This window comes from Sparus aurata, chromosome 1 (assembly GCF_900880675.1).
Source record: "Sparus aurata chromosome 1, fSpaAur1.1, whole genome shotgun sequence".
Taxonomy (NCBI): domain Eukaryota; kingdom Metazoa; phylum Chordata; class Actinopteri; order Spariformes; family Sparidae; genus Sparus; species Sparus aurata.
This window is the reverse complement of record NC_044187.1, coordinates 33,021,912-33,045,312: the sequence shown is the minus strand read 5'-3', so window position 1 is coordinate 33,045,312 and position 23,401 is coordinate 33,021,912. Positions and strand designations below refer to the sequence as shown.

Here is a 23,401-nt window from a genome sequence, read left to right as displayed (position 1 = left end):
TTACAGGTTGCCCTCAGCTCCAGAAATTACAGAGAAATGATGCAGGGCATCCAGAGGATGTCAAAGTGAAAGCCAGAAAATATTTTTTCCATAAGATGTGATCCAGTTTCAATAAGATAATTGATAGTTGGCCATAAAGGGTTACACACTGTGATCCTAGCTGCTCACTGAAGTTACATAGAGCAGGAACAAGTGACCAGGACAGAGTTGATGTGACCGAGAGTCCATTCACCCGATTACAAGTCACTGTAACATTAAAATGATTTTGGAATCGTTACATAATATTACTTTAAAAAGGTCCCTAAAGTTGGATGGAACCTTGCTTGTGACAGTGGTTCCCAAACTGGGATCAGGAGATCTCGTGGGTCACATGAGATAATGGCCCGAGCAGGAAACAAGATAAAAGAGTTCTCCAAACTTTGCTTCCCTCTCAAGAACTATATAGTTTATCCTGTCAGGCCTCTAGAAGTGATTCAAATTTTAAAAATCTAACCAGTGGGAAGTTCACTGCTCACAACTTATAGACATGGAACCTATGACGAGGGGTTACAAGGAGGTTTTCCTTCATGGTCACAACCAAAAAAGCTTCGAAACCACTGGTGTATGATATCAAAGTGAGAGCTTACAAATACCACGCGCTATCACACACAAATGTGTGTTGGACATGTAATTCTGATCACTGGTGTTCACACATAAATCACCTCATTAATCTTTTAACACTGAAACTTGGAACAGATAGGAATAAAACCCAGTGGAGTGGAGGAACAGACACGTGCTGTCGATCTTTGAATTGCCATGTAGACTGTGTGAGTGTGTGTACTGCATATGTGCATGTGTGTGAGTGTGTGTGTGTGTGTGTGTGCAGGTCCATGTCTCTGTTGGTCTAGTGTGTGAGGGGGATGAATGGCTGCATGTGTGAGTACATGAGTGTGTGCTGGTGGGATGGTTCGAAAGAGACAAGGGAGCACATATGGCCTGAACAGTCGGGGATGGAACTCAGAACTCCCACATGACATGGCAGATAAAAATAAAATGGGAGAGAGACACACACACACACACACGCACGCTGAGGGAGGGAGGGAGAGAGAGAGAGAGAAAGGGAGGGAAGTGGCCTCACTGCCACATTACCTTGAATTAAACCACGTGTATTTATGATGATAAGATTAAGAGCGTTTACGTGCGTGCATGCCTGTGATCATTCTTTGGTGTTGACTGGTGATTGGGAAGAGGAGTGTCACGCAATGTAGAAGTACCTGTGATTCACAACATTACTGTGTATTACAAAAAAAAAAAATCATCTGTCACATGTTTGCTGCGCTGAAGATCATATTTTCATGGGAAACTCAAATGTTTCATCCTGGATAGGAGGCTGTGACTAATATGATTGTCGTAAAGACCAAGCAGGACCTTACAAGGGCTCGCATTTGAAATGAGCAGACACAAAATATTTCTTGTTTCCTTTTCTTTTTGTTGCACGTCACTCTGGCAGGAGTATTTTTAACAGCTATTATTAACGCACAATGGTTCTGTACTTCTCCGTATCATTGAGCTCTTTAAATGGAACTGAAACCTATTTGACTGTTGAACCTTTTGTAGGTCATGCACAAAACAAAAATCACCTAAATGCCTCAATCTGTGTGGCTCTTGCCCTAGTTTGTCCCTATGTAGTGTTTTTTTTGTTGGTTTGTTTGTTTGTTTTTTCTAAATAAAACTAAATTCTTCCTCACAAAAACAGATTTCTGCTGGAGTCTGAGCACCTGTTGGCTCTTTGTTTGTTCACCATTATAGTTTAGGCCTTAATTAACTGCAAAGGAACACAAGTAGTTTTGGATCTCATTTGAAGAATGTGCATTTTCAAATCCTTCATACAGCTAATGAAAACAAATCCAAATCCATTTTGTTATTTTCTCTGGAGGAAAATGTGTAAATGAAAACGATTTCAAACCGCGGGGACAGAGTGGTAAATCTGGAATATGTTTTAGGAAGCTATAGCCCTCAGCTGCTCAACCATGTGTTAAGAACTTACACACTAACATAAAACAGACTGCGTATTTTTCACTATTATGAACTCTACACTCAGCAGCTGATGATGCATTATCACGAAACCATGCATTTCACCCAAACAAACGCATCACATGGGCAGGCCAACCAGTAACTTGAATCGAAGATCGGCTATCAGCTCCTAATAAATTTGGTGTCATTATTATGAAATGGTCTAAGCTATGATTCATCATGCACAAAGTATCACAGGACACATAAAGAATGCTCACATCCTTCCTCTATTTTGTCTTGTTTCTGTTCTTTCACAACTCTGATAATATTAGGAGAAATACTAAAGAAATGATCTCATTAAATATGGCTTGAGATGCTGATTTGCGCTTGTAGTTTTGCATGTCACATGTATGCTGACGCTTGACTTTTACTACAAGGTGCAGGTCTGGAAATGTAGTTTGGGACACTTCACTACTCACCCCGGAATACACAATAGAAGTAAAGAAAGGTAGCCTAGGATTGAATTACAGTGTAACTCATGGGACCAGTCCGCTCCTCTCCGGGAGACACTGTGGACTCCACCCCTGGTTTTCTTTGTGTCCATCAGCGGGCTCCTCACAGCCTCTAGCTGGTTTTTACTCAACTCTTGTCCTGATATCACTCCGCTGGCATGGTGGAGAAGCGGACCTGATTATTGTGATGGTGGCAGGCGGCAGTCACTGACTACAGACTTCCGCCACAGCTTCCCATATCCGCGTTTTGCGCCGTATGGGCTACTCGAGTTGCCTCACAACCGGACTACCGAGGGCGCTTGTGCTCTTCACCCCAACTCGACAACATCTTCACCGGGATTTCTTTCAAACCAAAACCATATGAGATGCAAGTTCACTGGGAAACTCCGGAGCCCGTTCGGTTCAGGCAGCAAAACTTTTTCTCAAAGGACAACACGGTGAGACGGCGAGTGGACTGTTGCTGCTGCTGCAGCTGCTGGCCCTCCGCGGGACGGCTTGTGTGTATATGACCGGAGAGTGCCTGCTAACGCTCAGACCTTCACCGTATTGTTGTTGTTTTTTTCCAGACGAGTTGTTGTTAGCAGCGTGGCAGCGGCTTTATTGTTGAATTCAGTTAGGGGCTGGCTCCGCTCTCACTCGGGCTGGGTGTTATTTGTGTTTTCGGGAGCGGTTTGTTTGGAAACAGAGCCGAGGAGGGAAGAAGAGACGGTCACTCGCGAGCCCCTCGCCGTAAGACTGCCCGCCTCGCAGCCCTTTAAACCTCCCCGCTTTCTGCTCGCTTCGGCGGCTGCTCTCGGTCGTATCTTCCGCCCGCTGCCCGGCTGCTTGGGACCCTTCGCCGGGGAAGACAGAGCGGCAGAGGACACTAGGTGGTGGAGGTGGAGGTGGCCGGAGTAGGAGGAGGAGGTGGTGGCGGTGGCGGTGAGCTTGACGGGGAGAAAAGTTCTTCCAAAATAGCAGCCACTCGGCCCAGTGATGGGGGACTTCGCCTCCCCCGCTGCCGGACCCAACGGCAGTATCTGCATCAACAACAGCATGAACCCGGCCGCCGGGAGCGTGGTGCCCGCCGGGGCGGTGGGCATAACTAAGCACAGCACGGTGGTGGAGAGGCTGAGGCAGAGGATAGAGGGCTGCCGGAGACACCACGTAAACTGCGAGAACAGGTACCAGCAAGCCCACGCCGAGCAGCTCGAGATCGAGCGGAGAGAGACGGTCAGCCTGTACCAGCGGAGTCTGGAGCAGAGGGCCAAGAAGTCGACCGGCGGCAGCGGCAGCAAGCAGCCGCAGAGCAAGCAGCCGGACCCGGACTCTGCCTCCTCCACGGAACAGAGGAATAACACGCTCATAGCGGTAAGGACGAGCTCTCAATCACGGCCAAGACTGCCTCGAGACACCCGCTCACTCACACACCAAAACACCACACACTTCAGTTTACAGCCCCTCTTTCGTTTCCCCCTCCATCTCTCTGTCCCCAAGAATCTTTGCCCCCCATCAAGCTGCAAGCTGCACTACTACTACTACTTGTTCACTACTGTGAAAACTTGTTGAAAACACGTTCACTGAGCGCTGGCAATTGCTTTGCAAACACACACTTCACTTTTTCAAACCAGAGTGCCAACTAGTGCTTTTGTTTACAAAGAAACCCAGGCCCTCATGGAGAAAACAAGCTGCTGGGGCTTGAATGCTGCAGGATTTGCAAATGACAAGCCTGACAGCTTATATTTGATCTTTTTGCAAGATCAGTGCTGCTTTCTTCTCAAAGGAAGGTTGAAAGTGTGGAAGGCACTGCTAATTGTCAAGTTAAGATTTTCACCTCAGGAACTTTTAACCAACTTCTGGAGGATTGCTGCCTCTTTTCTTGTGCACGAAAACAACTTCTCCTTTCTTGTTCTTTGTTTTTGTGTGCAGATTGTTCTGCAAGACAGGCAGCATTCGCATTGCAACATTGCTTCCTTGCGCTCAGCAGTAGCAGCTTGTGCTTCAGCCCGTTCTGTAACCTTTGTAACATACTCACAAAATCAACAGTCTCCATAATGTTGCAAACACCTAATGACAGCCGCCTCCTCGCAACATGTGTCTCGCCATCAGGCATGAAAGTTGTGTCAGGCGGCTGCCACATAACATTTGTTTATATTGTAGGCAACTTTTGGAGACTCATTCATAATTTACACAAAATAATACAGCGATCACATGACACAACACAGAAGGAGGCTTTTCCCACAAAACTGCACGTCTTTTTTGAAATAATGCAGTGGTGCTTTAGGAAATGTAAACTCACAGCAGATTTTAGAGGGAATGCTACAATGATTTCCTGTTGGTAGGGGGCAGTGGTATCATATGGAAGATCCTTGTGTTTCTTAATGCTGTCATGAGGATCTTTGTTTGGAGGTTTTATTGAAGAGCAGATCAGATTGTTAAATGATCAGATTTGTAATTCGCAAAAAAAATGTTCAGATTTTTGGCTGTTGTCGCTCGCATGTCAGAGATGGAGACAGACAAGGGCGAACTGCATGTAGTGTCCCCTGTTCGCACCACATCTCCTGTGGGTAAGCTCCGCTTTTCTCCGGAAAAGACCAAAGGATACATGTCGGGAATGTCCACATTGTTATCCCCTTTTGTTGCTGCAATGAGCCCAGTTCCTCCCCTTTTGAAATGCTAAATCAGAACGTCTTTAATTTCTGAGACGGCCCGGCCGTTATTTAAGAGAGCCACACAAGCCTGACCAGCCACAGCTTTAGAGAGCAGCAGTGATTTTAATAGTGTAGGACCTCCCAGCGGCCCTTGTGGACATTAAACCGAACCGCCCATTAGATGGCCGGCAACAAATGCTCAGAGAATGGAGGGATTACTGCTTAAAGACACAGTGGCATCCCTCAGCTCCGTCCCTCTCTGCTCCTCTCCCAGTCATTGACGGTGACACCTCAGATGCATACACTCACTGCATTCATTAGCTTAATCTCAGGGTACCCTCTTTATGCTACATTGTAAATTCTTGGGCAATAATAAAGGCGATTGAAGGAAAAGAGAGTGAAGTCTGCCATCCCTCTCCTGGTTTTCCTCTGAAGAGCAGAGCAGAGCTGCAGCTAGATGGCTGTATGTAGTCACTGCAGAAGCAGGCATTCTTGGAAAGCCAAGTATGCTGTTAATATAGCTGCACACATCGCATGCACACGCGCATGCACAAATACCCAGAGGGTATTAAATCTGGAGGGGTTATGTTATATACTGTTAAATATACTGTGTAGAAAAGGTGTATGTTAAAGGCAGTTTCACCTACACCTGAAAGATGAGCGCATGGGCAAACATGATTTATAAAATGATTTAATTGCATATGAAGCCTTCACAATTCAAATCTAAAATGACGCAAATGACCCTGTGGAGTGTGTGTGCTGCTGGGCTGGTTGGTTTGCAGTGTCAATATGGTAATTGTCAGTTTGAAGAATGTCAGGAATGTCTACAATGTACAAAAAGCAAATATGTGAAAATCAGTGTGTCTCGGAGAGATAAAACCAGCAAGACGGTGTTCGACAAATTGAGAAGACATTTGTGTTCAAGTTATGACAGATTGTAGTTCTAAATTGGAAATGATAGACTAGCAATCCAATGATCCATCCTGTCTTTGTGTGGTATTCTTGAGAATTTTGTATTGTCATGTGCATCCCAGTACACTGTGCTCCGGTCTAATGGTTCTCAGACACACCCACGTCGTGGCAGGGGGAGGCCTATAATTATGGAAAGTGTGTGTTTGTGTTTATAGGCTAACTATTAGTGAGAAAGGAAAAGAAGACATCGGGAGCACGTAGTGTCTTTCCCACCGTTTGTTTGACAGGATTCAAAGAGGAAAGTAGCAAACTACGAAACATTAAAAGCTGATTGGATGTGATATTCACAGTGACACCTCATATAGCCTGAGAAGTAAGGTTGGAAAAACAATCGTCAGTTAATGGATATTCACTTCCACAAGATGGACACCTCCAAACCTGTAACTGTCTGATAATAAGAGGGTTGCTTGTGAAACAATAGGGCCTCTCCTCTCCTTTCTGCCAACAGCCATGTATCAAATTGCACATTAATTTTCCTATAAAGAACTGCTGCACTCTTGACACTATACATACTCTGGATTAGTTGTCCACCCAATGCTGTAAGTTATGGCCGAGACAGACAGTGTCCAACTCGCAAGCACAGCCGATAATTATAGTTCCTTCGGGGATATTGAAGGTGTGTTGTTATCTCACTCTCTATTACACACACACACACACACACACACACACACACACACACACACACACACACACACACACACACACTCTTATAAAGTGGTCCTCAGTAGTGACTTCCATGACTCTAAGATTCATTTTTTTGTTATTTGTTATGATGAATCTAAAATATTCATGCCATTAAAAAGGACATTACACTTTGAGGAACACGTGGGACAGGGTGGACATGCAATATATATATGAAGGTGTTTTACACCTGTGCAGTCAGTGCATACAGTCCACACAGACTTTGCTTATACACAGATACAGACATAAAGAACATTGTGGCCATGGGCAGATAACAAGATTTACAGCACGCATGATCATGTTGACGCATAGAACGGAGAGGGAGAATAAAGCTGGATTTATTGTGCATTAAGGGGTTACAACGTTATGCATGTAGCTGCTGTAGGCTACACCACAACTGACGTACTCATGCTCAAACATGTCACCATTTGTCATAGTTATGGTGATTATAGCGATACAACTTGGGACTGCAAACCTGTGATTGGTCAGATTGTGTCGTCTCCTGTAAATTTATGATACTTATGTTGATACTGTAAGTGTTGAAGAAATACTAGGCCAAAGTATTTGTTCCACATGAAGCAAGTTGAAGAAATGCTTCAGCCTACTAGCATTTCTTCTTGATACGGACCAAAATGCTTGGGATAATTAATGATTATTAAATTCACAGTTTCAGTGAACTGATGTCATTTTAGACGATTAATTTAGTTGTTGGCCTTTTACTGTAAAACATCCTGCCTCTGTTAAATATCTCTGTGTTTGCAAACCACATTTGAGGGGTCATTGTAAAGAAATGTGCATATCAGCTGATTTATCGATATCAGAATTCTTTGCTTCGTAATATCTGCGTCGGCCCCAGCCCCAAAACTGAAGTATCATTCAAACTCTAGTTATAGGTATCTGCAGGACTCTTGATAACCCCTTCACATCAACACATACCAGTCCAGTGATTTTAGGAGATGACCACTAGTGATTAGTTTAGGGGAGGCACATCACTTAGGTTTTCACATGATATTTGTAAATGAATGCCATTTGTAAATTTGCAGCAGTGTAGTCCTTTGTTGAAAATATGAATGCATTAGTGCTGGGCAACATATCAATGATATCATTATCGTGATATGACACTATATAACGCACTGTCTTAGATTTACAATGTCTTCATATGGCAATGTAGCATAAGTGTAGTCATTTCCTCGTGTTAAAGGCTGCAATATAGTAAGGTGGTGTCATTTTCTGAACCATTGAGTTGTAATATCCACATTAGTGATATTTTATTAGAAATATTATTGTGTTAATATTTTGTGAACGTACCAATAGTCATCCCTATTTTATTGGCCCAAAAGTGATGTTGCTGTATTTAGTTGAAGATGTTGTGATATTAGATTTTGTTGTCCAGTCCTACTGTTTATGAAGTGCTTGAGGAGATGTGTATTGTGATACAGCCTAAAAATATTTCAATATTATTTAAAGGCAGTAAGTGCAGCCGTAGAATCCATTATGGCATGAAATGAAAGGTCAGTTTTTGTGCACTGATAGGTGTGTTGGGCCCTGTTTGCCCATATATTCACATTTTCCCTCCATTGAAAGTTTAACTGGTAGTTTTCTTTGAGCAAGAAAGCTGCACAGGAGAGAGCATTGCAACAGTTCAGAGTTTCAATCTCGGTCTCAATTGTATGGGACCGCTCAGTCATTAGAACACCAAAACATCAGTTAGATATAATCAGTGTGTGATGGCTGTTGGATTAGAGGCCATTTGGTGCGCCCAATCTCCCAGGATAACTTGTGACAACCTGCAGGGAACAGTTGTGAGCTTATTCATTACTCGATGTGTTGTAAGAGACAGAAGTAGAGTGTGTATTCTTCTGGTTTTTTCTTTTATATAATTGTTGAACATCAGCACAAAAACAAAAATTGCATGTTGATAGTGAGTGACACAAAAATCGGATATTTCGTAAAGTTCCCCTTCGCTGAACAGAGGTCTGCTGTCAAATTTCATTGTGGCTGTGTTTAATGATGTGACGTTTCCCACTTTTGGCTAGTTATCTGGGGGCAGAACAACAACAGAACATGTTCATCAGAAGCAGTTATGTTTTCACTGTGTGTTTTGTATGCAGGCAGGTTTCTTTGTTGAGATCCTGATGGAAGCACTCAGGCTGCTGTGAGGCTCAGTCCCGTGACCTTTCAGTTACAGGCACGTGTCTCGAAGCCGATGGGCCACGATGTTGCTCGAAAACTGATTTGTGACCTGTACTTTTTCACTAAACATGCAGTCAGATCTGATTACCTAATCGCTAACAAGTTTGCAGCTGCGAGGCCGAGCTGCACAGTGAGGGGCTCGTTAGTTCCACTGAAACACAGTAGCTCAGGACAGTCTGTCTTCAGCTCTGCTCGCTCCTTGGCATCCACCTCGCCGAGGAATGTCTCTCTCCAACACGCACACACGCACGTGTGTACACACGCACACACACACACACACACACACACACACACACACACACACACACACACACACACACACACACACACACACACACACTGTTGTCCTGCTCAACTTTTGGCAGTAGAGGCCAGAGTGTGGGCGGCTGAGTTTTCATGAATCTGAGGCCTTCCCTCTCTCTCCCTTCCTCTTTCCCCTCCCTCCCTCCCTCTGTTCACTGCTTCTCTGGTTTCAGCGTTAGCACGGCGCTAATGTAGTGTAGATGGGTCTTGGTGGCTATAGCATTGTTAATGTCAGCTGGGACTGTTCCCCAAGAGCTATATTTAAACCACTGAGCTGGCATGGAGCTGACACACATCAGTACGTACTCGCACACACGCAGAGCGTGACGTCGACATCCACCCGTGACATCACAGTCATGCTGCTTTCCACTCATTTAACTGACTCACGCTTGTCTTTTGTCATTCACTTTAAAGTACAGCCATCATCTTCTCTGCTCTTTTATGATTTAATTCAAATATTTTTTTTGCTTCTTCTCACCCATGTCCCTCAGTCCCTGCACACACACACACGCTGATGTTTTTGATTTTGGGCGGCTGCGACCACATTCCCTTCCACCCACGCTTGTTCACATGTTCTACAGGAACACACACACGTTCGGCACAGACCCTTGGATAAGCGAGGGAGCAGTTTTCCCTGCGTTTAGGCTGTTGGAGCAACAACAAACTCCTGCCTAGTGTAGAAAGTTTCAGTTACTTAAAAGTGAAAGTAAAGATCTTTTTAGTGGAAATTATCATTTTTGCATCACCATTTTTCTTTTCACTGAAAAAACTATTAAAATCCTGATGATGTGAAATGTAGTGGTGTCTGTACCAAAAAAATGATTTCTCTTACATCTTGAGAACAAGATTTGTAGGCGAGGACACTTCTGCAACACTGATGCAGTTTTGTCACAAATTTTACCTTCACAATCTCACTGTGAATCACACTAGTAATAAAATAACAGTTAGCTACACCTTTTCTGTCATGCACACATACTTAAAAGCTTAGTCCACTTGGTAAGAAGGTTGTACTTACATAATCAGTGACGGTTCTGCAGGTTATGGCAGAAGGCCTTGTTCATGTTTCAGTCCTCAAATATTTACTCAGCTAGCTTCATGGGCTTCTTTTGTCCTGCTAAACACTCAGTTGTTTAAGCTCTTGTCTGGGATTTTTAGTGAGGCTGCATCCGATATTGTTTGGCTCTAACAATCAGCGTCTGTTTTGGTTCAACATGTGTCTCTCTGTGCTTCATAATTATTCATTTACACACATTCACACTCTTCTGCTCCCCAGTAAAGCCACCTTCTTCCACTTCTGTGCACAAAGCAGCGGCAGTTTTACAGTGACGTGAAACACGCAGGATGGGATGAGAGAGAGAGATGATGTGTGACAAATGACATTCTAACTTCTGCTAATGTAGTTACTCTTCAGACAAACGCCATTCCTAGTCTCAGAGGGCAGTTTTGTGTACTCCAAAGCATTTTGATACGGCAGCATCCCATTCAGGTAAACTCAGTTGTGGTTGCTGTTACTACTTTGATAACAGATAACAACAGGACGTGGCATTTGAAGATGTGGACATTGGCATTTTTTTCACAATTTTTGACAGTCCTTGGAGCAATTGATTAATGATTCATTATGATTTCAATGCCTGAAATAAGGTCTGTGGCCAACACAAGCTTATGAGATTTACAAGTTTAGTTCTACGACATGAAATACATCAGTAAATAACCAAATTGTGAATCGTCAAGTGTTATCGTGTCTTAAAAAATGGTGGTTGCTAACAAATGGATTAATATGATTACAGAGGTTGTCAGGGACTCATCTATTCCAACTTTAATTACAAACTATTCTTTTTCTAACTTCAACTTGTGGACTGATCATTTTATAGCAGGAAGCTTGGCGGTGTGACTCCAGTATAGTTGGTGAATACCATCACATTAGCTTTTTAATTCAGGTGAATTGCATTCACACTTCAAATATCATCAAAGTGATATTCGTTTGGGAAGATTATCTTGCTGAACAACACATGTAAGTGATATAGGCTTGTGCTCGCCACAGAGCTTGTTTTCTGCAATAATCCAAAATCCAATTCAAAAATTCAACAGGCTTTTTGTCAAGGGAACCAGGGCGATACTTCCGTGTTAGGCAAGGAAACTTAGGCATCCCTGCAGCACTCTTATTTCTTCAATACAAAGCCACTGGCTCTCCAACAGACTTAAGTGCCTCAGAAATGTTCCAAAGTAAACAGACGGCCACTGGGAGGACTCCCCCAGTGCCTTCAGTGCTGTTGTCTTATCTCTGCTGGTTGTGTGCTGGTGCTGTCCCTTTGTGTGGATGTTGTCAGAAGGCTGCTAGCTTGCTCCTCTGCATACAATAGGTGGCATAGCATTAAAGAAGTGTCTGAACGGCAGTTTAGATTTTACATAATAGATACCCGAATGATGGGAACCCATCTTTGTTCCATTCACCCCCCATGTAGTCACACACACACAAACGGTAAAATGGTAAAATATAGATGAGGTTGTTATCAGAGATGCCTAGGTCCTGTGGTCCACCGTGTGTGTGTGTGTGTGTGTGTGTGTGTGTGTGTGTGTGTGTGTGCGCATTATGAACTATGTGAGTCGTATTACTCATAAATGTGAGAGCAGACTGAACGTGCATGTAGATATGAGTGTATGTGTGAGTGATGGCAAAGAGTTAAACTCCCAATGTCATGACTGGATGTTGTGAACAGTTTTCTGTTTTATCTAACATGTAACATATGACATTCATTTCATCTGTACATACCACACACACACGTGCGCGCGCACACACACACACACACACACACACACACACACACACACACACACACACACACACACACACACACACACACACACACACACACACACACACAGCTAAATTACATGCAGCCTCTGCCAAGTGTCTGTTAATTTTGGCAGTGGCTCTTTTTTTCTTGACTTCCAGCACTTTGTGAGGTAAGTGACCACCAATTAGGAAACTATTCTACCACCAAGCAGGCTTCATGAAATAATTTTGACCAGACCAGAGATTGACCACCCACCTTTTATCACTCACTACCTCTATCTGTATGACTAGTAGTAGTTTGTATCAAGTACTTGTACAGAGTTTATAAGTAAGATGATGCAGAAAGACTACCGGAAAGGTTTGATGCCAACCACAAAACTTTTGGAAAAAAAGTCTTGGAATGTGCATGTCCCCTTTTCCACTGGTCAAAAATCCCACTTAAACGCGCTGTGAACTGGCTTTTGTAACTTGAATGAGGGTGAAATAATTTAATCATGCAGCTCTTCTGGACTTTGCAAATGTTATTGTACCGACTGGCTCGGGGTCGGGTTTGGGGATTTACATAGGGTTGACCCGCATTTAAAAACAAGCTGTGTAGACCTGCTAATTTAAGTGGAAAAGCAGTATTACATTTGTGAGGCAGCAAATAGCTGTCAGCCAACAAGAGCTCACATCACCATCTACTGTGGGGCATCAGAGGTTGCTTCAGGTCAGTTCTGGCACATCCATGGTTTACATTCCTCTGGCCCAAAAAACAGCCGTCAGCAGACTTTTTTTTTGTTCAAAACGCAGTTTAGACAAGGAAAGGAACCAATGTATTGGAAATTAAAGGTAGTTCAGGGGAGTGTTGCTGGCTGATAGCTGTTTAGTATGCTAACTTCACTTGACATCTGTGTAATAAAATGCATGGGCATTCAATACTGCTTTTTCTTCACATTCTGATGATCATTTTAAATAGTTTCCAACAAAAAAACTGCACATATTGCACTTTTAAAAAGGCCTCCAGAATTGGAAGTGAGTTGAGACAACCTTTCAAATAAGATGCTGTTTAGATCATGCTGATTGAAACTTGTGTTCCTCTTTTACAGCAAATTAGTGCAATATCAAAACTGAAGTCCTAATAACTTTCACCAAGTTTTGCCATTGTAGGTCTTTCCTTCCTTATATATCTCCACTATTTCCCTTATCTGCTAGTTATCAGCAGTGAATACTTCAACACTTAAATAAACCAACACTTCTCTGCCTCATTTTACACTCTCCTGTGATTTGTTGCTCGACAACAGTCGCATCATTAGCAAGCACATCTGGCTTGTGGTATTTCATCCTTTACTGTTGACTTATGGCGGAAGTATTCATATCTTTAACTTCAATAAAAGTACTGATGCATCACTGTAAAAATACTCCCTTACAATTCCAATTCAAAATCCTACCTTCCTAAAGGAACAGAAGTATCATTGGCAAAAAGCATTTTAAATAGCAAAAGTAAAAGAACTAATCTACTTTACATACACTTAGGTATAGTCTATTGGTCCCCCCGCCACAGGGTTACAGTGACATCATTTACTTCCGTCTACAGTCTAATCATTTTTGAGAAATTAATGATGATTTTACCTCTTTTTGTTATTGAAGTTATATTGCAAATGTCTCCTTAATGTAATTGCCTACAACTAAGACATGGAACATGGCAATGCCTGCTTCTTGTAAGGGCCCACAAACCAAGAAATAGACTAATATAAAAGCTTATCTCATTTGGTTTTAGGTCAAATTACGATTTGTAAATTAACTATAGCTCTTAAAAAATGTGGTGGATTGAAAGGACAATATTTCCTGGAAAAGTTGGTTAAATAAATGGATGAAAATTGGGTTATGTTCTGGTGTGGTTTTATTAGGACTGTCATGATCTGTGTGACACATTTTCCGATATGATATGACAAAGGCGATTTGTGACGCTTACATGCTCATCAACATGATTTTTGCTCTCGGAGGTTTATGCACACATAGTAAGAGTACTTACTTGGTGGTGACAACTGAGGAAATATCACCTCCCCTTGGATTCTTTAGCTTCCTGTTGGTGCCAGGCAATTACCCAGTGACCTTCCTGTTTCCGGGTTTGTCTGTTTAGATTCAGGGTCAGTCAGTCAGAGTCCATTTGAAGAGACTCCCCACAAAAAATCATCAACTAAATCCCTCCTCCATCCTTCCCTTTATTTCTACCTCCAGCCATCACACAGCGACCTCTGCTTGATCCTGGTTAGGATCCTTTTCTTGTCCTATTTCTTCTTACCCTTTCAATTCTACCTCCATTTGACCTTCCATTTCTCCTCTTTGTAATCTTCCCTCCCTCCTTCCCTCTCCATCATTCACACCCACCTGTGCTTTTCTTTCTCTCTCCCTCTCCATCCCTCCCTCCATTTCTTTGCCCCTTGTCTCCAGTGATCCCTGGTTCAGTCTCAGCTAGCAGGCTTAGCGCTGTAAAGCTCTCTCAGCGCAGGTCGGTGGCTGGGAGAAATCCTGCGCTAAGAGGGAATTACCTACCACACAGACTCCAGCGGCACATAAACACAGACTGTACTTTATACCACAGACCTGTACACAGACACACACACACACACACACACACACACACACACACACACACACACACACACACAGATATCCGTTCAATCGCAGGTAACAGGTCTAGTTGAACTTAACCTGATGGTTCTTCACACGATTAGCATGCACACATTTATTTGTGCTCGTGTGTGTGTATGTTTTTCTGTGTCACATTGCACAAAATGTCGGGACCTGTATCATCTGCCTCTTCCCTCCTTTGTTAAATGACATTTGTTGTTCTTTCTAGGGCTGGCCAGACCCCCCGCACCTTCCTATTGAGCCAGTGTCATGAATTTTTTATGAATGTTTGCGTGTGCAAGTGTGTGTGTGGGGCCCTCAGCTGCATCAATAGCCATTAGTGCAGCAGCCGGGGTAATTGTGCCACAGTGGCTGCAGTGCAGGAGAAGAAAAAAAGAACACATTATCTGATAATACTGCAGAGGGCAATATGGAGGGAAAGATGGAGCGAGGACACGGTGGGGCACAGCAGGACAGTGTGAGGGAGGATATTAACTGTGGTCACAGTTAGCTGCATGGTTGCTATGCTACTGTCTGATAACTGATTTACACCAGGTGATTTCGGACTGGAAGTCTTGTGGTGCTGCATCAGTGGGACCTACAAATACTGTGTGATACTGATTGTCTGATGACTCTTTATATTGCCTGAGAGTAAACTTGAATACTGCACATTTGGATGGAAAAGGGGCTCTGAGGTGGATGTTGTCAGTGTCAGCTGACCTCAGTATATCCACTTGTGATCATTAAATTGCTGTTTTGAAAACACTGTTGTTGAATGTTGAGCATGGCTGTCTTTCTTGACCTTGCAACCAGCAATTTGACAGAAAAAACTCTCAACTCCAGGTCACTTACTTGCTTTTTCCAAAGCTTGAGAGCTTGAGCTTGAGAAATGAGAATTTCAACTTCTCTGTGAGAGATGGAGATGCTGTTGAGATGCTAAAGTAGTGGATCTTTTTGTCAAACTGTAAGAATGTTAACTGGAATGCTTTGAGTTGTGCTGTTGGCCCCCAAATTATTACTGCACCACATATTTATTAGCCTTCTTGAGCACGAGGAAGCTTTCAGCCATGCACTTGATATTGAGAATTGCGGTCCTGTGAAATAAACAAAATATGTTAATGATGTTGCAAATTTCTTAATGTTCACATAAATGTATGTTCAGATATCTTTATTTTTTATTCAGAAATGATGCTTTCTTCTCTTTTTGGTCATCCTCTGCGATTTGTTTCTATCATTTAAGTAGTTAACGTAGGAGTCACTAACAGTAACACTTAACATTAGTGGATGTTAAGTCTATTTATTGTGCTGCTTTGTAAAGACTTATGTCACTAATTAACCTGTTCAGAAATGAGTCTTGCTTTAAGCTAACTGGCTAGCCTAGTTACTGTAAAAACACACAGTTAATGTGTTTTCAGTGTGTTTCAGAGTGTAATTATAGGGATAGTGGTAACTGCAACAGTTAATGTTTAGTATTCACACAGTCACACAGAGAGTATGCCAATGAAATGCCTTTGATGCTGGCTGTCAGCACCCGCTCACAGATATGCAGATATTTCATAGACATTTAAAAGAAAATGACGTACTGTTCATTAGTCGTACTACATGGGGTGTTATAGTTCTGCAAGTAGAGAGCTTAATTCTAACCACTGAATGTTGGTTGAGTGTTACAGCAGGTGAGGAACAGGAGAGCAATGTCCAATGGTTGAAATATGATGCATAGTGCTGTGAAACATATCAGATGTAATATTGTGGAACTTGATTTGTTATTTATTTATTTTTATTTATTTATATGCACAATGATAAAACAAGAATTCTGTTTAATAATACAAAGACAAATAATTGTGCAGGAGAGGAAAAGAAACCCAAAGGGCTTATATAAGATCCTCCCCCTCAATACAAAATCACTAAAACAGATCAATCAATAGAAAAAGAAAAGAAAAGAAAAAGAAAAAAGGGGAAAACAAACAAACAAAAAAAACAAAAACAAAAGACACAATAAACAACAAACAGAAAATATCCATAAAATTGCAGATTCATTTCAATTAAACCCCAATGATGTAAAGATGTGACTAGGTCTGTAGGTATTGTTTGAACTTGGTTTTAAATGTATTTATAGAGAAACTAGATTCTAAAAAATGTTTTATATCATTCCACAACACTGCACCTTGATAGACAAATGAGAATTTAGCAACAGAGGTCCTACAGAAAGGAATATGTAAATCATTCTTTCTTCTTGTAGAATGTGTATGATAATGTGAGTTAAACTCAAAATAGCTTGGAAAAAAATTAGGTAGAGATGCAGGAAGGCAGATTACTTTATACATAAGAACCCCTGTTTGGTACTTGTTCACCTCATAAATTGTAAGAAGTTGTAATTGTTTAAATAGTGGTTTTGTTGGGGCTAGATAAGAAGAGTTGGTGGCAATTCTTACAAAGGATTTCTGACATCTATGAATTGCTTGTAAATAAGAAGAGTAGGTGCTGGCCCAAATTATATTGCAGTATGAGATATAAGAATAGATTAAACTGTAATACAAGGTTAGAAGTGTACTTTTTTTCAAATGTTGTTTTACCCTTTTTATAATGCCTAAAGATTTTGAAACCTTTTTACAAACAAATTCACAATGATTCTTAAAGCAAAGTTTTTCATCAATGTAGATGCCCAAGAACTTCGCTGATGAAACTTGCGCAAGTACACTATCATTGATATAGATTTTAGCTTTATTTGCATTGTAATTCTTGTTTTTATTTCTGAAAATAATGAAGTTTGACTTTTTGACATTCAATGATAACTTATTTAACTTAAACCAGTAAGAAAAATGGAAAAGTCCAGTATTAGCTTTAGCAATAAGGGAATCAAAATTCTTGTCAGTGACAAGGAGATTTGTATCATCAGCGAAAACAATAGGCGACAATAAACTTGATGCATTTACAAGATCATTAACATATATCAAAAACAACAGGGGTCCCAATATGGACCCTTGTGGGACACCACACTTTAGTACAGCCCGCTGTGATTGGACACCATTGAAGACAACAAATTGCTCTCTATTGTGTAGGTAATTTGCAATCCATTGTAAAACATATTTTCTAAAACCATAGCATGACATTTTTGATAACAAAATTTCGTAATTTACCGTATCAAAAGCCTTTGATAAATCTAAGAAAATGCCTAAAGTGTATTCATTTTTTTCCAGTGCAGCAGTGATTTTTTCTCTGAGGAACAAAAGAGCCATATACGTAGAATAGTTTTTCCTAAACCCAAACTGATGTTCAAACAAAATATCATTAGTAGTTAGATGTTTCATAATTCTGCTGTATACCAACTTTTCAAGAATTTTAGAAAAACAAGGCAATATTGATATGGGACGATAGTTAGAGAATACAGTTGGATCATCTGATTTAAAGAGCGGAATAACCTTGGCAATTTTGAAGGCTTGAGGGATAATACCTGATTCAAGGGACATGGAAAAAATTAATGTTAGGGGATCAATGATTAGAGAGGCTACCTTTTTGATCAATGAGGCAGGAATCTCGTCATGGCCAGCAGAGGTGTTTTTGAGACTCATAATAATATCAAGTACTTCCGTGGTCTTTACAGGCTCAAAAACATTTATGGAAACATACTCTTTACTTATGAAATCAGTGGGAGAACCAATAGTGTCACCAATATGTTTTGCAAGACATGGTCCCACATTCACAAAAAAGTCATTAAATTTATTTGCAATTTGGGGTGGCTCTGTTATCTTTACTTCACCATCCTGGAATTCAGCTGGGGATGGAGAAGATGCATGTTTCATATTGAGCAATTCTTTCAGATTGTCCCATGTAGATCTAATGTTATTTGTAGAACTTCTAAATTGGTCACTATAATACTCCCGTTTAGCATTTCTAAGAAAATGATTGTACTTATTCCTAAATGATTTGTATGCAGCATAGTTTAGAGGAGTAGGACTTTGTATGTATTTTTTATACAATTTATTTTTCTTCAAGGCAGATTTTCTAAGGTCAGTAGTAAACCATGGTTTGTTCATGCCTGCAGTGTTTTTTTTACTGTTATTTATATGAGGAAAACATTGGTCAAAAACAGAATAAAACTTGGTAAAAAAATAATCATAAGCTATATTTACATTCAGAGCCTCATATACAGCTTCCCATGACAATTTTGCCAACATTTCTCTGAAGGTGTTGATATTCTTTTCATTGAACCTGCGAGATGGAATCTTCTTTGGTTCAGACATATTTGATTTACCACACAAGACAGAAAGCTGAAAAACCGGCATATGATCTGAGATATCTGTATAAAGAATACCAGATTTAGTAACATTAGAAAATGCATTAGTAAAAATGTTATCAATCAGTGTAGAGGATTTACTAGTTATTCTTGTGGGCTTGTTAATTAAAGGGTAGAAATAATTGGAGGACAGTAAGTTCATAAAATCATCAGAAGTGTGAAGTTGTTGTTGGGAGAAAAAGGTCAACCCTGTTAAAATTTAAACCAGCAAGGGATTCATAACTGAACCACTGAGGCAGAATAGAATCCAGTACACTGCGCGTGTTCATACGACCTGTGGTAGGGTGTAAGTGCTGCACTACTCTAATTCATATAAGTAAACATGAGAATTAAAGTGGATCAAGTAGAGATGTAAAATGTCCAGCTCCCTCATGGCTTCTATTCGCTGTGGGCACTGTCTCTGTGCTCCAGTTGTGCTTGTTTGGGTTGGTGATGAGTTGAGCTGAATACTCCATCAGCAGCCTGTCTGTACATCACTTCCTGAATGGTTCCTAAAATAGCAGCAAAAACGATCACAACCAAGGAAACACGCCAGCTGCTCTTTTCAAACCACACTCACTTTCTGCCCTCTCTCCTTAGGCATGGGTATTATAAGGATTTTACCAATAGCTATACTAGTGTTGAGCACTTTTACTTGACAGTTATTGGACCCCTGTACCTCAGCATTTTTTGCTGAATTGCAGAATTTCTCCTGCTGAATGGAGAACGTAAGTAATAGATAGGTGTAAGAGGATTTAGAAGTGAGCACTCTCCAGGACCCCTTCTCTGCTAATCGTGACCCTTTCATGTTACACACAGCAAAAAGGTGTTTAAAAAGTCCTCTTTATTAGTTATAGAGTAGATTAATTTGTTAAGCTGAATATATTATTTGCAAAAAAAAGTTGGACAAGATGGGGCGGCTGTAGCTCAGTGGGTAGAGCTGGTTGACTGGTGATCAGAAGATTACTGGTTCGAATCCCGGCTCCCCAGGGCGGGACTGAGCTACATGTCGAAGTATCCTTGAGCAAGATACTGAACCCCAAAGTTGCTCCTGATGTGCAGTTGGCACCTTGTGTGAAGGCAGCCACTGCCATCAGTAAGGGTCCTGCGATGAGCTGGCGACTCATTCAGGGTGAACCCTGGCCTACGCCCATAGAATGAAACTGGATTTGGCCCCAGTAAGCCCCGCAACCCCTTAGGGGGGAAAAGCGGCAACATCCCGCAACCCTCACGGATAAGCGGAAAAGAAAACGGAACGGAAGTTGGACAAGATGATCGATAAAGCTCTGTCTGTATGGTAAATATGAAGCCAGCAGCTGGTTAGCTTAGCGTAACATAAAGAAGCAGCTAGCCTGGCTCAGTCCACAGTGGAAAAATCTTCTTGCCAGTACTTTATGCTAAACTTAGCAATCCAGGTACTGACTATAGCCATATACTTAAAGCTAGGATTGGCTATATTAGAGGCATTTGTTGTTATATTTGCGTAAAATATCTAAACATCCTAACAGCAGTCAAATGTAGCTGTGGCAGGCCTGTCAATTCATTCATATTCAATGATTGGACAGGCCCCCAATACGTTTACTCTGTACCTGCCTACCTGCACCACTGATTGCATGTGACTGGAATCTTTCACAAGGTTTGGTGGATATATTACTTAAGGTGTTTGTGAACTAGTTGAACAAGAATGGAAGAAAAAGTCAAAATTTCCCAATGCTAATATACTAGATTGACAGCAGTGAGTACAAACAAAAGCCAGTTTCATTGTTTACAGTCATTACATTAATGTCAGGTGCTTTCTTACTTGAGAATGAGATATTAGGTAGTTGTATAAAATTTGCGAAGACAGCAATGTGCTGTGCTCGCAGTACACAATCCCTGAGCCCGTCGTTCAGCAGCTAAGCCACAAGCACAAATGACACAGCGCTATAACCAAAGAGCAAGTGAGCGGCTCCAGTAGCAACAGATCCGTTCAGCAGCTAACCTTGTAACATTAACTCAAAGCACACACCCATGCGCTACGTATCCTTTTGACTGAGGTATATCTGCTATGGCTACTTTGCTTGTATTCACGTATGACTTTAAACAGAGTTGTTTATTTATGTATTAATCTGACAAAAAAGCCAAGAGAGCTTGTTGAACATCACAAACTAGCCAAAGTGTTTGCCAAACTAGCCGCTCAAACAAATCTCCTTACTGGCCAGCGACGTTTACAGGACAGCCTGTGTTGGTGTAGTCAGGAAGTGCGTGTTCAGGTGTTTTGGGGGAGTGTCTTTAGAGGGAGGTGGCATTTTTTTCACTTGGATAGAAAAATTCTGTACTTGTGAGGAAAAAAATATGAAAGTAGTATTGGTCTTCTCATGAAACTCTGAATGAAAGCATATTAGCCCATTTCTCAGATGTTGAACTATTCCTCTATCGGATCGTACATAAATGAAAGCTTGCTGTTGTTGCCTCCTGAATCATATTTTCTATTTAATGCTAGTCACATTTGTCTGTTCTGTTTTCATGCCTTTTCAAGACCTGCAAATACCCTAAATGTCATAATTGCAAATTGACTGTTGCATCATTGTATTCCTGCTAGAAATAGCAAATATGCTGGACCTTAGTGGACATGCCAAACATTTTATTATATTGATATATATGATCCTGTTGTACTGTGGTTTATTCAGATTTTTAAATTTTTTATTTCAGTTCAGACTAGTTAGGAATCAGTATCTGTGTCACTGAACATTTTTTTTTGTCTTGGTGTCACCCAGTCTGTCTCTTGTAATCTCTTGGGCTGTCTGTGCCCTGACTCCACGTTCTTTCTTCTTGACACTCCGTGCATCTTCTTTTCCCGTTGTTTTTCACATTTCAGTCTGCTTTTTTCACCCCCTTTACTAAGCTCAGTCTGTCCGCCAGCCATTCTTTGCATATCCCAATATCTTCTCATCCACTGCACTCTGTACCACTCGTTCTCTTTTCCTATCTCTCTCTGCCTCCACTTGTCCTCTAGTGGAGACTTTGGACTCTACTGACGAGACTAGATCGGCAGATGTTTTACCCAGCTCTCTGCTGTCACAAACTGTTCACTTCAGTGTATCACGCAAAGCACTTGAACTTGCAAGATGAGTGCGGAGTAACTAAAATAGCCAAGAAACACTACATTTCCCTGAAGATTGTGAGCAGATTTGGGTCAGACCGTGGTATGATTTTTGTCAAGCGAGCTTTGTGGAGTTAGCAGCTTAAAGCTCAGCTGAGAGCCTTTAGTGATAATGCCCTGAAAGTCTTCCATCTGTGAAAAGTTGTAACAGTTTGAAAATGCCTAACTTCCACTCAACGCAGGGAAGAGCAGTGATTATGCTCTTTTCAAGCTCAGTAACTGTCACTTTTCCCTGTTCATGAGAACGCCAAGTGTGGCAGTCTTATTTTATTTTTGGCTTGTTGACAGTTAAGGAGCCATTGAGTGTTTTAATGGATACTTAATGACTGCCGCACGAAACATAACAAAGAGAGCCCCTCGAGGATCCGAACTGTCAGCCAACGACGGTCCCTGGAGAGACGGAAAAGTCCTAATCTGTGTTATGAGCGTACACTAAATATTTTGGAACATTAACAGTGTATTTTCCACACCATTGCTTTTCCAGATCATTACACCTGTGTGCTAAGCAAACGGGTTTGAAAAAAAAAACCCAACAACAATATGGTCCTTGAAAATGTAAGCTGCTTTCATACAGACAAAGAAATATTCATCTACTTTAAATGTCTTTAGCCGTGCTGGTATCAGCCTCTGGTAATGGACCCTGGAGCTCAGATGACAGGCCTGTTCAACGCCTCACCTACCCAGTGATGGCCATTTCAGACTAATGCAAAATTTCTGTGTTTTCAGACTTGTCAAAGACAAGGACTCGTAAATGAAAAGCAGCATTCAGAAACAGAATAATAAGAATAAGAGTGGAGCAACTAGAGAATCTCTCTGCAGAGGTTAGGACTTGGCAGTAACGTGAGATATTGCCGTACTGTTTGTACTGAGGTAGACATCCCTCTAATATTGTCATGTTAAATGGTAATGGTAAATGACTTGCATGGATTTAGCATGACTTTTTCATGCTGATTAGCCTGTTAGCATGCTCACGTGTCATGTTTCTTCACAAGCGGAAGTTGAAAGTGACCTCTGGTTCGTTCTCATTTTGTTCCCTTGACATTAGCCAGCATTGTGATCAAATTTCAGGTTGGACAATGTCTGAATTATACATCATTGTTGATGTGTTACTGAAGCTGATTTATAGTTCTGTCTAAGTTTCTACCTGTTGTCTGTCACAGCACCACTACACCTTACTTGTGGTTTACCTTCATTTGATACATGAAGTAATTACATTTACATTCAGGAACAAATAATAATGCTGTTAGAAATGGAAGGGAGTTTGTTAGAAAGGGGCAAACTAATAAATCACACTAC

General features: G+C 41.4%; 1 protein-coding gene across 1 annotated transcript in view; it reads left to right on the top strand.

Moving 5' to 3' along the window:
• The first annotated feature begins 2,618 nt into the window (after positions 1–2,618).
• Positions 2,619–23,401, top strand: part of maml3 (mastermind-like transcriptional coactivator 3) — a 112,923-nt gene continuing 92,140 nt past the window's right edge. Inside the window, exon 1 of the mRNA XM_030413425.1 lies at positions 2,619–3,854. Coding sequence (XP_030269285.1) covers positions 3,480–3,854 — 375 coding nt within the window. The 5' untranslated portion in view covers positions 2,619–3,479. The remainder of the gene's footprint in view (positions 3,855–23,401) is intronic.